The sequence below is a fragment of the Vombatus ursinus genome, unplaced genomic scaffold, assembly GCF_900497805.2.
Source record: "Vombatus ursinus unplaced genomic scaffold, bare-nosed wombat genome assembly UNPS02014799.1, whole genome shotgun sequence".
In the NCBI taxonomy this organism is placed as follows: domain Eukaryota; kingdom Metazoa; phylum Chordata; class Mammalia; order Diprotodontia; family Vombatidae; genus Vombatus; species Vombatus ursinus.
In genome coordinates this window covers 11,903,797-11,916,226 of record NW_020954577.1, presented here as the reverse complement: position 1 = coordinate 11,916,226, position 12,430 = coordinate 11,903,797, and the positions used below count along the sequence as shown (strand labels likewise).

Below are 12,430 nucleotides of genomic sequence, written 5' to 3'. Positions count from 1 at the left end.
GTCTATGTATAGGAATGGGATGTGGGAGAGATGGAACATGTGGCTGAAAGGCTACCATTGACAGCTACTGCTGTCAACAGCTCGTTCCTGGTCTTAGGCAACGATCCAAAGTCTCTACTTCCCCCTCACTCTTATCCCCCTGAGCCCGTTTGGTGCCGAACCCTCCTCATACCTCTTTGAAGCCATTCCTCCTAAGCTCAGAGCCCGGATTCCCAGGACTGAGTTCTTCAGGGCACACTAATGTTAAACCCAGGAACCTGGACTCCCAGAACGAATGCACTTCCTCAAGTGCTCATCCTAGCCCACACCTCCCAAGGACTGACGTGTTCATTTCCCACAGTCTAGAGATAGAGAGTCAGGCCTGGAGAAAGAAAGACTCATCTTCCTGAATTCAAATCTGGCCTCAGACATGTACTAACTGTGTGACCCTGGGCAAGTCACTTAACCCTGTTTGCCTCAGTTTCTTCTTCTGTTAAAAAAATGGGTTGGAGAAGGAGATGGCAAACCACCCTAGTATCTTTGCCAAGAAAACCCCAAATGGGATCACAAAGTGTTGGACATGACTGAACAATTGAACAAAAAGCCCTGAAGCCAAACTTCTGCAGTAATTACACAAATTCAATATATTATAGTTATTAAGTCTTAAAATCCAGAGATACAACAGTTGTATTCATGTAAACATTTTGAGGCCGACAAAAGAAGTGAGACAAATTTGCAATTCAGCCTTCAATGGGCACATTGTGAGATGCAACAAAGCCAATGAGTTATTCCACATATAGTTATGATTTCCACCATGTAATTCAATCCCTATTATTCTGTCTTTTACAGCTCAGATGTACATTTGTATGTTCTTTGTTCAGGCATATTCTAATCAAAATCTTTCTGAAGCTAGCAGATCATCCTTATCAGAGCTGGAGATACAGCGTGTATAGGCAGGGCTGGGGCTAGAGGCTGGATTCCGTGAGAGGCACTTTTCATATTACTTTGGATAAATACCCAATTTTGATGCCAAACATTTTCACCCTCCATTGCCCACAGATATTTGGTTTCTGGAATCATTTAAAGTACACGGATTTGAGTGTCGACTGAAAACCTCTCATCAACAGTAAAACACACAGGATATAATTTCCAAACTCAAGAGAGTACAATTTTCAAACCTTGCCTAGGGCAGACCAATGCACCAGTACTGATACTTATCTGGTTGTAGTAATTTCTTCACTGTGTTTCCAAAACCAACTTCTACTTTAATTATCTTTGCCATGATATTAAGCAATACACATCCTCATTAAAATGCAGAGAATACACTTGTGTAGCACAACTGAAAATACTGATTCAACACATCAGGAGAGTTGCAGCTTGTTTGCGTGATGTTGAAATTTTTACCTTGTTTACCTTGTTGGCTAAACACTTTTCTTACAGTAAGTCCTGTCAAGTTAGCAATAGCCAGGTAATGGAGCAACCAATAGGCATGGATGGGCACAGGGAAAGAGCTCAGTTTTTTTCCTTCCAGAAGCTCACCAATATTTCTGTGCCAATGAAACAGTGAGGAAGTTATTGCTGGGTATATTAAGGGAAGGAGTAGGGATACATTGTTAAGACTAGACCTATTACTTGGACACTGCAGAGAGATTTGGAGAGAGCAAGCAGAATGGGAAAGGATGCTAGCCTTGTCCATGACCACTTGGGACTCCTGGGTATTTCTCTAGTCTCCATCTATGTACCTGCAAGTGTACTCCAGGTCCAGAGAAGGCTTCTGGAGGATTCTTTTCCATATTTCTTCAGGTAAGCCTTATGCATCTGTGTCCACATGCACAACTGCTTAGGGATTCCTGCCTAAAAACCTAAGGAGTGTGGTGGTGGATTGTCAGTACTCTGAGTTCCCAGAGGCTCCACTCTTGTGGGCTGCCTTCCTGAGGCACTTTTCTTGCCCTTGGGACATGCCTATGACAGAGGTAAAGACTTCTATCATACCATAGTCTACCAAGGCCAGGATGGTGTCACCTCAATGGGGTTGGACAGCCTGATCAGACTTTCCCAAAAGGGCAAATGACAGATGTTAACAGATGAATCCATTTGTGAGACCATTATGCACCAAAGAAATTGTATAAAGCCTGGTCTGCATTCTACGTAGCTTACCCACGCTTGATCTCTTCTTAGATACATAGGATCTGGAGGGGAAAGGGACTTCCAGGCCTCAGAGCTAACACCACCAGCTACTGTTTCCCTACTTAAACTCAGGCTTCCTGACTGAGGTCACACCCACTGCTTATGTCATCTCCTCTTTGAATTCTTTCCTCATTTATATCATCCTCTGCCTCTTAAGAGCCTCGTACTTACATAGTCAGTCAATTAGTCATTACTAAGCACTTTCTATCTGTCAGGTTCTGTGTTTGGCCCTGGAGATTCAAAGAAAGATGGAAACATTACTCCTATTCCACAGGAGTTCACTTTCTACTAGGAGAGAAAACACACAACTAGGTTTCCACATATATTCTATGTGTTACATTCAGAGGCAATTAAAAATATGATATACAGAGATCACACTAACATTAATAGAGCCCTGGATTTTGAGTTGAAAGGGACCTTAGAGTCCAGATTATCCAAATCCTTCCTTTTGCAAGTGAGGAAACTGAAGCCTGGAGAGGTTGGGTGACTTGGCCAAGTTTAAACTGGAAGCAAAGATCAGTATAATTCTTTATATGTATTTATGGCCTAAAATCCCCCTCTGCAGGTTTTGAATGACATGGAGATGACTCGGGTTCTCGATGCCTTTGCCAGTTGAGCTTTGAAAGGCACAACTAAGCTGGGAGGTTTTCCGGTATGGGTAAAGGGATGAACCAACCTAGTTTTGTTAGGAGGGTCTCAATACCAGGTTTTCTACAGCCGGGTTGGCTTTGAATTTTCCAGCTGGAACAATTCTTGAAGCCCTCCTACTGAGCCAGAGAGGAGTAGAGATCTGCATCTGCAGGCAGCACGCTAATAGGAACCCAGGTCATGTAAGCATAGAATTCCATACGTGTATCTTGCTAGTCCTTATGTTCCTAGGATTTTTTTTTTCTCTTATATCAGTTTTGAATCCCATTTCTGAGGATGGGGCAAGGATATCCTACTTCCCTTGGGCCTGACTCTACGCCATGCTCCAACAATCTGCTGTATATCCTTGAGACTTTATTCAAGGGATTGTTGACTTGGAGAGTCCTATTTAGAGAATATAAATTAAACTAAGTTGAGGTCTCATGTGTTCACAGAAAACTTCATTTACTTAAAGGATTCAAGGATCCTCTACTTCCTACTGTTCCTCACACAAGACCCTCTATCCATCATGCTACTGACATTAGATGGTCCAGTGGATAGAGGATGGAACTTAGAGTGAGGATGGATTTGAGTTTGAATCCTTCCTCAAACACTCACTAGCTGTGTGACCTCAGGCAAGTCATTAAAGCCTCAGTTTCTTCATCTGGAAAATGGGGATAATCATGAACCTACTACTTCACAGGACTCTTGTGAGGATCAAATGAATCTACACAGGCAAAGTCCTTTGCAAGCCTTAAACACTGTACAAATGCTAGCTTTTAGCATTGGCATGCTTTTACGTTGGCTGTCCTTTATGCCTGGAACGCATTCCTTCATTACTCCAATTTCTTCATATTGCTTCAAGACTAAGTTCAACCACCACTTTGGCATAAGTCCTTCTCTGACTTCCCCAGCTCCTTGTTCTTCTCCCTTAAAAATTGCCTAGTATCTATTTGTAAATACCTATATATGTAGATTAGGTCCTAATTAGTGCTAACAATAAATTCAATAAAATTATGAAATGTATCTGAATTCACACTTTTCAAAATTGTAATTATGTAAAATATGTCCAGAGGACAGTAAGGTGACATAGTAGATAGAGTGCCAGGCCTGGATTCAGGAAGACTCATCTACCTGAATTCAAATTCAGCCTCAGACACTTACTAGGTATGTGATCCTGGCCAAGTAACTTAACCCTGTTTGCCTCTGTTTCCTCATCTATAAAATGAGCTAGAAAAGGAAGTGGCAAACCATTCCAGTTTCTCCATCAAGAAAACCTGAAATGGGGTCATGGAGAGTCAGACATGACTGAAACAACTAAATAACAGAACAACAAAATTTGATGATTGGTTTTAGTCAATGGAAATACGCAGTATGACTCTGAATAATGTGACCTCTTCACAGGATTAATTTATTATCACTAGTTAGGACTTTCCCTGATGTAGATTAAGCTCCTTAAGGGCAGGGGACATTTTATTTTTGTCTTTATATCCTCAACACCTAACACAGTGAGGGTACATATGGTAGGCATTTAATAAATTTGTGTTAATTTATTGATCTATCCTTCCATGGTTTCCTTGATGGGAATACTTTCCCCACTGATGGTTTAAGAGAAAGTTGTCTTGGATTGCTCTGCCTAAAAAGTGACCCCCTAAAAAATAAAAATAAAAAGTGACCCCCTGGAGCCAATCTGGTAACGAGCTTGTCCAGAAGTAGCTAGACTGGTCCTATGTATAGAACAGACATATATGGCCCTTAATCAAAACCTTTTCATCTTGGTGGAAACTACTAAAGCATATTTTCCATTGGCAAGAATTTTGAGGACACAGGATGTCCTCTGTGCCAAGATGAAGACTTGAAGGACAGTAGCACTTTAACAGAAGAAGTCCATGGAACTCTTGTGGCTTGGAATCCAGTTCTGTGATTTAACTGCTGTGGGCAACTCTCAAGCCTCCCAACTCTCCATTCATAATGCAGCTCAATACCTCATTTGTAACTTCTAGTCTTAGAGACTAGAGAGGTTATGTGGTCACACAGAGGTGGACCTGTAACTTAGGTCCACTCAATTCCAAGGCCAACGTTCTAGCTGCCACCCATTTTCTCATATCTATGGACTTTAATGATTTTAATTTGTCAAATCATAAGATCAGAGATTGAGGGGGGAACTTTAGAATTCATCAAGGCTGACCCATTTATTTTACAAATGAGAAAAGTGAGGAACAAAGAGGTCAAATTACTTCGTCAGGGTCCCATAACTTTTTGATCCCAAGTATTTCTAAGTACAAATCCAAGACTCAACATATTTCAAAATCCAAAATCAAATGGCACCAATACACACACACACACACACACACACACACTCACACACATGCACACACGCACAGAAAAAGCATCTCCAATGAATTAAAAGGTTAAATGGTTAAATTGTGCTTTCCATGGCCCTGCTGTTACGTTCCTTTATGAAATGAATTTACTTTGAGGTAATATAAAATGTCTAAATATTTGAGAAAAGAGAAGTGCAAGTCTCTTTAGTGTTATGTCCTACTACACAGAATCTTTATTCTTCCTTCAAAAGAAGAATAGGATGCTAGGAGGAGGGGTATTTTTCTGAGAATCAAACTGAGTATTAAATTTAAGGAATAGCCTTGTATCCAGACCTTAGTGGCATTTAATGATTTAATTTGCTGACTTCTGGAAGTAAATTCACCTGTCCTTTATCATTATTTTGAAAGGAGTGCTATTACATTAATTAAGTTATGAAGTCCTTGTTTAAAAAGCACCCAAGCAATACTTACGACCACAAGTTCATAAAGAAAGCTCCTCCTCTTTCTGTCTGTATGACAATCTTCCTTCAACTTCTTGACAACATAAGACACTCTTTCTGTCTCTTTGTCAACTTGCATCTGATCAAAATCTTCTGCCATCAGCTGTGAATAGCCCAGTGCATCAGCTAAGGCTTTCCAGTCCAACATTTTTTCAGATACCAAGGTCAGCACAGTTGAATAGATGTAGGTCATCTTCTTAAAGGGCAGGGCAGCCTGTTCTATAAGTTTCTGGGTTGTAAATGCATTCTCTGACATGTCAATTACTTGTTCCCTAGAAATCACTTTGACATTTTTGCAATGCACAAGACCAAGCTTCCCCCGGAGGACTCCTACATACCATTCCTTGACTTTGGTCTGACCAATGGCTTTCACCTTGCCTCCTCCAAGAAGGGCAATGGTGTCCCCTTTGAAATATTCTAAGAGATAATCAATCTTGTTCTGCCTTAACACTGTTTTCATAGTTACACCGTAATTGATAAAGTGTAGTGTTTTATCTTGAAACTTGGGATATTTAGTAGCTGGTGCTGGGGACAAAGGGTAGCACTTGATCTCTTCCATTTTCAATGCATTTGACTGATTGGGAATCCTACTGAAGTTGGGAGCTGGGTCAGGTGTCCTTACATAAAACTGTGCTACGGGATTCTCGTTGGGAGTATGGATCTGGACCAGGAACACAAATGTGTGTAAGTTCTTGCTGTCCATTGCAGAGAACAGAAATTGTTGGTGGATAACTTCTCCAGCTTTCAGTTGCTCTTGTTTAATTGCTTTCCTTTGGCCATCTTCTTTCACTTCAAAATCTAGATCGTCTGAGAGGACTGAAATGTATAGATCATGGGGCTGGTCAAGCAAAAAGGAATGTTTCCCCCAGAGTTGAAATACAACTGGAGACACGTTTTTCCCACTCCTATTAATATCAGTAATGGTGAGCTTGCTCGGCATATAGCTATGTCCCCATAAAGTAAAGATGGCAGTGAAACTGGGATGGATGTATTTGGGTCCATAAATTCCAACATAAACAGTTTTGTGGATATAATCCCACACACTTGTGGCTGGTGCCTGAATGGTTTTGGCTTGAGCTGTGACCACTATATACATCACACGACTTAGCTCTAATAATTTCACTTGGATTGTGTCATTGTAAACATAGCAGGTATTGAGTTCTTTGAAGGGGCCCCCTCTATTGGAGCTATGCAAACAAGTCAGCATCCCCATGACTTGGCTAAAAGGGTCCTGCCTCACTTCAGCTGAGATTTTCATTTCTAACAAAATGGTTTCCATTGTATCAAGGTTGCTTAATCTAATTTCCAACAGTGGGCTCACAGTGCATGACAGATCATGATTCAGCTTTTCTGGAGGGTCTAGGAAAGCCCTCATTGTAACTTCTTGGAACTCTCCAGGCCTTACATGGCCTTGAGGTACATGCACAGTGATGTGTGATCCTGGGAGTTGCACTGAGCCTCCTTTGTGGTCTAATTTACAAACAATAACAGTATCTGCCACTTGTGTCTGAGCCCAACCTGGACTGTGACTCATTGTGTTCAAATCCAGGCATGATCGAGCCAGCTGACGTTGACTTAACCAGGCCATTTTATAAGCCTCCCGGTCATGTTGAAGCCATTCTATGTCATGAGGTAAAATCTGGTCGGACATCTCTGTATTCAGTGTCCCATCAATAATGTCCAAAAGTTCTGAAACACTCTTGGATTTCCCAGATTTCCTTGATGAAGACTTCCTGAGCAATTGATGGACATTTAATTCATCGCCGGAAGAACTATCTTCTTCTACTTCTCGAAAGAAGAGAAAGGGGTCTTCTTTTAAAATGGAAATGTTTGTACTCTTCTCAATATTTCTTAACTGAGCTATGTCATCCAAGAATGGGTTAGAAGCAGAGAGTTCGTTCCAAAATGGATTCGTTGTCTTGGAAATAGGACTGGCATGCTGAGAGCTAACTTCAGGCCAACCAGGAAGCACATCATTGTCTTGGCAATCTGGTTTCGAAAACCCATAAAATAAAGGTGAGTCAACATTCTCAAATCAATCTATGACCCAATAATTATCATATCTCAACAATGAGAGTCTACTTTTTTTTTTAAGCTTGCTATTTACCCTCCAGGATCTGACCATGAATTTCAAAAGCAGTTTTAGATTTGGTCAATTTTTAAGTCTTTGGGAAAGAAGGGGGAAAATTATCCCATTGACTTCTGATATAACAGATAATGTCACAGTCTTAAAATCCCATTTAATCTCGAGATTCTTATATCTAAATCTAACCAAGTGTCATTTATAAGAAAGAAGGAATTATTTTTAGTTTAAAGAGGAATAGATTTAACCTGTTTCCTCTTGATCAATGGAATAATCAGAATTTTTATTTATTTTTTCTTGATTTTTAGAGGCAGCATGGTAGAGTGAAGACAGAACCTGGCTCCCAGAAAAAACCTGGGTTTGAGTCTTGTCTTTGACACACACTAGCTTTGTGATCCTGAATAAATCACTTAACTTTTCAGTGCCTAGAAAACCCTCTAAGAATCTCAGTTTCAGCAAAAGTGACAGTATGTTTTAGTACAGGGAGTTCCCAATACCAATGGAATCACACAGCCAGGCCCTACCCCAACTTAATTTTACATTTCTATTATTTAGGCTGCTCTTACATGCCAGTGCTCTTCTATATTAAAACCCACAAAGGTGTCTAGTGGTCAGATGTTTCCAAAGATCTGTATGTTTTGGTATCATGTCATTTTTTTCATGAATGGTACTACTGTTAGGATAGAATGAGATGAAGATTGTAAAAAACATTGCAAACATTAAGTGTTAGCTAATCTTTTGTTTTCAGAGCCCTGAACATCATATGCCTCCAGTCTTGGTCCCCAGACTTTGTTCTTCTCTGCTATAACTTTTGAAAAGACAGGGCTACCCCACATTGATGAATTTCTGGAGGAAAGCTTTGAGTAGAGGCTGAATGATCCATATGTCCATAAAATCATGATACTGGTCTACTTGAAATAAGCAGCATCTTGAGGCATGGGGTGCCTTGTATACAGTCAGAACTTAATCAATGCAGCAACTCAGTTTTCAGATAGATTTAAATCTGTTACCACTTAAGGGGTAAGGGAAAAGGCTATGGATTGATTAGCTAATTGAATAACTGGGTAGGCTGCCAGGGAAATGTCTAGTAACCCAGCAGACCATTGGAATGCCATTAACATGGACTTAACTTCCACCTTAACTCTAATAACATGTTAAAAATCAAAATACGCATTACAGAAAATTTCAGACCAAAAGAAACACCTCTCCTCTGAGCTTTTGACTGTATGGTCATGCCTCCCTTTCAGATTCCGCTGATTCTTTAGGTACCTTCTCCTCCTGGCAGCTCCTTCAGACTACTCTTATCCTAAAACATTTTAATCCATTATACACTCATAACCTTTTCTGTTTAGGATTTTTCAGAAGAATTTTAAAATATTCCTTATGACTTGCTTAAGCACTTTCTTTTATTAGGATTTCAGTTGAATTCATCAAGCATTTATTAAGCAATGTGGCAGGCACTGTGGTAAGTGAGGAGGATATGCAGACAAAGCGAAAGATTGTTTGCTCTCAAAGAGCTTATATTCTACTGGAAAAGAGGAGAGGATCTGACACGTATATGACTAATCAAGCACAGATGGGCCAAATCCTACCTTGGATGCTTTGTGGCTGTGTGACCTGAGGCAAGCCTCTTGCTTTTCTGGACCACAGTTTCCTCATCTGCAAAGTGAGGGAATTGGACTACGTGGATTCTGAGCTTCTTTATTACTTGAACCCTATGACACACTCATCCTAAAGTACCACAAGGCTATCCAAAAGAGCTTCAAAAGGGAGAGAGGCTCCTATGAACGGAGGGGACCAGGAAACTCATTTTGTTGGGGCAGCATCTGATCTGTGATTTGGAGGGAGCTAGGAATTCTAAGAGGTAGCAGTGAAGAAGGAGTACATTCTAGACATGAGAGAACAGGCATGTAAAGTGGGAGATGTAATGAAATAAAAGAGCTGGGTGGAGCCAAGATGGCAGAGTAGAGAAAACACTCAGCTGAGCTCCCCCAGTATCCTCCTCCAAAAAACTTCAAAATAATGTATCAGGTTGAAATCTAGAGTGACAGAGCCAACAAAAGGTTGGGGTGAGACATTGTTCCAACCAGTGACAATTTAGGAGGTCAGAAAGAAGGATCTGTGATGTTGGGGTGGGGACCAGTCTGGAGTACATGTGGATACAATGCCAGTGGTGGGACTAGGGAGTGGTGACAGAAACAGCCACAGCTTTGGGTGCTCTCAAGTTAGAGACAGTAAGGGGACAAGGCAACAACTCAGAAAGAGATTATAGAGGACCCCTGTACTAGCACTGGATATAGGAACAGATAATGTTTGGAAACTCCATTGCCTACACCCATTTCTGGGTCACAATTAAAGATCAGAGAAGAACTCTTTCGGTCAAAGAGGAGCAGGGACCCTGAGGAACAGTATCACTTCCAGCCACAAAGATGAAGGAACCCTAAGGATCAGTATCAATTGAAATCCCAAGGGATCGGGAGCCATTCCTTGGTAAGGACAAGAGAGTGGGCCAGGGAGGGAAGCAATGACCACGACTCTCCACAGATCACACTACTTTGAAAGCACCAAAAACTTCCAAACCCCTAGAACTAGCTCTGAAAACAGCAGTGTGAATAAAGCCTGAAGGTTGGTGCAGTGTCACTGCCCTCCTACCCCTATGCCAGGAAAAGAGTCCAACTTTAACATAAAATTAAAATCAAGAAATGGGCTAAGAAAAATGAGCAAAGCAAAAAAAGAACCCAACCATAAAAAGCAACTATACTGACAGGGAAGATTAAAACAAACTCAGAAGAAGACAATGAAATAAAAACATTTACAAGCAAAGCCTCAAAAAAAAAACTAAATTAGACACAAAAAAAATCCTGGAAGAGATTAAAAAAATATTTTCAAAATCAAATAAGAGTGATAGAGGAAATTTTACATAAGGAAATGAGAGCAAGGGAAATAAAAGATGAAAAGATAATTAACAGCTTGGTAAAAAGAAGGGGGAAAAGACAATAAAGCAAATAAAGCCAAAAAAAAGAATTAGCCAAAAAAAATTTAAAAAGAAGTACAAAGGATCACTGAAGAAAAGCATATCTTAAAAATTAGAATTGGGTAAGTGGAAACTAATGATTCCATGAGACATCAAGAAACAATAAAACAAAGTCAAAAAATGAAAAGAAAATATAGAGAAGAAAATGTAAAATACTCCATCAGAAAAATAACTGACATGGAAAATAGATTAAGGAGAGATATTTTAAGAATTATCATGCATCCAGAGAAAGAGCTGATAAATAGAAGTATGTATGAAGTAATTTTACATTTATATGTGTATACATGTACATATACATACACACACACATATATAATATATGCACCAATTTTCATCTCTAGGGCAGGGGGGAGGGAAGAAAATAAGAAATTTACATGATAGTTTTATTGTATATTTGAAAGGAATAGCAAGTTCTACATAGTAGATTTGTACTTTCATGTACAATCATCTTTTTATTGCATTATGTTATGGAAATGTTTTATTCCATAAATTAAAAATAAAATTTAAAAATAAATTTTAAATAAGGAATTATTGAACTACTTGAAAGTCATGATCAAAGAAAAGACCTGTACTTCATATTTCAAGAAATTATCAAGGAAAACAGCCCTGATACCGTAGAAACAGAATAATATAGAAATTGAAAAAATTTACCAATCACCACATGAGAAAAATCCCAAAATGAAAACTCCCAGGAATATTATAGCCAAATTCCAGAGCTCCTGGATCAAAGAGAAAATACTTCAAGCAGCCAGAAAGAAACCATTCAAATATTATGGAACCATGGGCAGGATCACACAAGATTTAACAGCTACCACATTAAAGGAGTGGAGGGTTTTGAATACAATGTTCCAAAAAGCAAAAGAGCTGGGATTATAACTCAGAATAAAATAAACAGCAAAAATATATATGTGTATATGAGTGTGTGTGTATATACATATATATATATGTATGTATGTATGCATATAATCTTTAAATTTAAATTTAAAGTAAGGAGTTGGAGCAGAATCTATAATGCCTCAGCTGAGGTCAAAAAAAAAAGGAGCAGCAATTATGATCTCTGACAAAGCAAAAGAAAAAATAAACCTAATGAAAAGAGATAAGTAGGTAAACTACATCTTGCTAAAAAGACACTATAGTCAATGAAATAATGTCAAAACTAAGCCCATATGCACAAAATGACACCATCCAAATTCTCAAAGGTAAAATTAAGTAAATTACAGGAGGAAATAGATAATTAAACTAGAGAAGTTGGACACCTCAATTTTTCCCTCTCAGAGCTAGATAATTCTAACCATAAAATAAAGAAGCAAGTTAAGAGATGAATGGAATTTTAGAAAAGTCAGATATAGACCTCTGAAGAAAACTGAATAGGAATAGAAAGGAGTATGCTTTTTTCTCAGCTATACATGGCACCTTCACAAAAAGTGATCATGAATTAGGATGCAAAACCTCACAATCAAATGCAGAAAAGCAGAAATGTTAAGTGCACCCTTTCCAGAATATAATGCAATAAAAATACATTCAATGAAGGGCCATGTTAGCATAGACTAAAAATTAATTAGAAACTAAATAATTTAATTCTAAAAACATAAGTAGGTCAAAGAATAATCATAGAAACAATCAATTATTTCATTAAAGAGGACAACAATGAAAGAAAATAATAAAATTTGTGAGTTGCAGGCAAACCATTAATTAA

The 12,430-nt window shown here is 39.0% G+C and overlaps 1 protein-coding gene across 1 annotated transcript in view; it reads right to left on the bottom strand.

Moving 5' to 3' along the window:
* The window catches only part of MACC1 (MET transcriptional regulator MACC1), an 89,311-nt gene that overhangs the window by 43,196 nt on the left and 33,685 nt on the right, over positions 1-12,430 (bottom strand). The window contains exon 9 of the mRNA XM_027872567.1: positions 5,589-7,606. Coding sequence (XP_027728368.1) covers positions 5,589-7,606 — 2,018 coding nt within the window. The remainder of the gene's footprint in view (positions 1-5,588; positions 7,607-12,430) is intronic.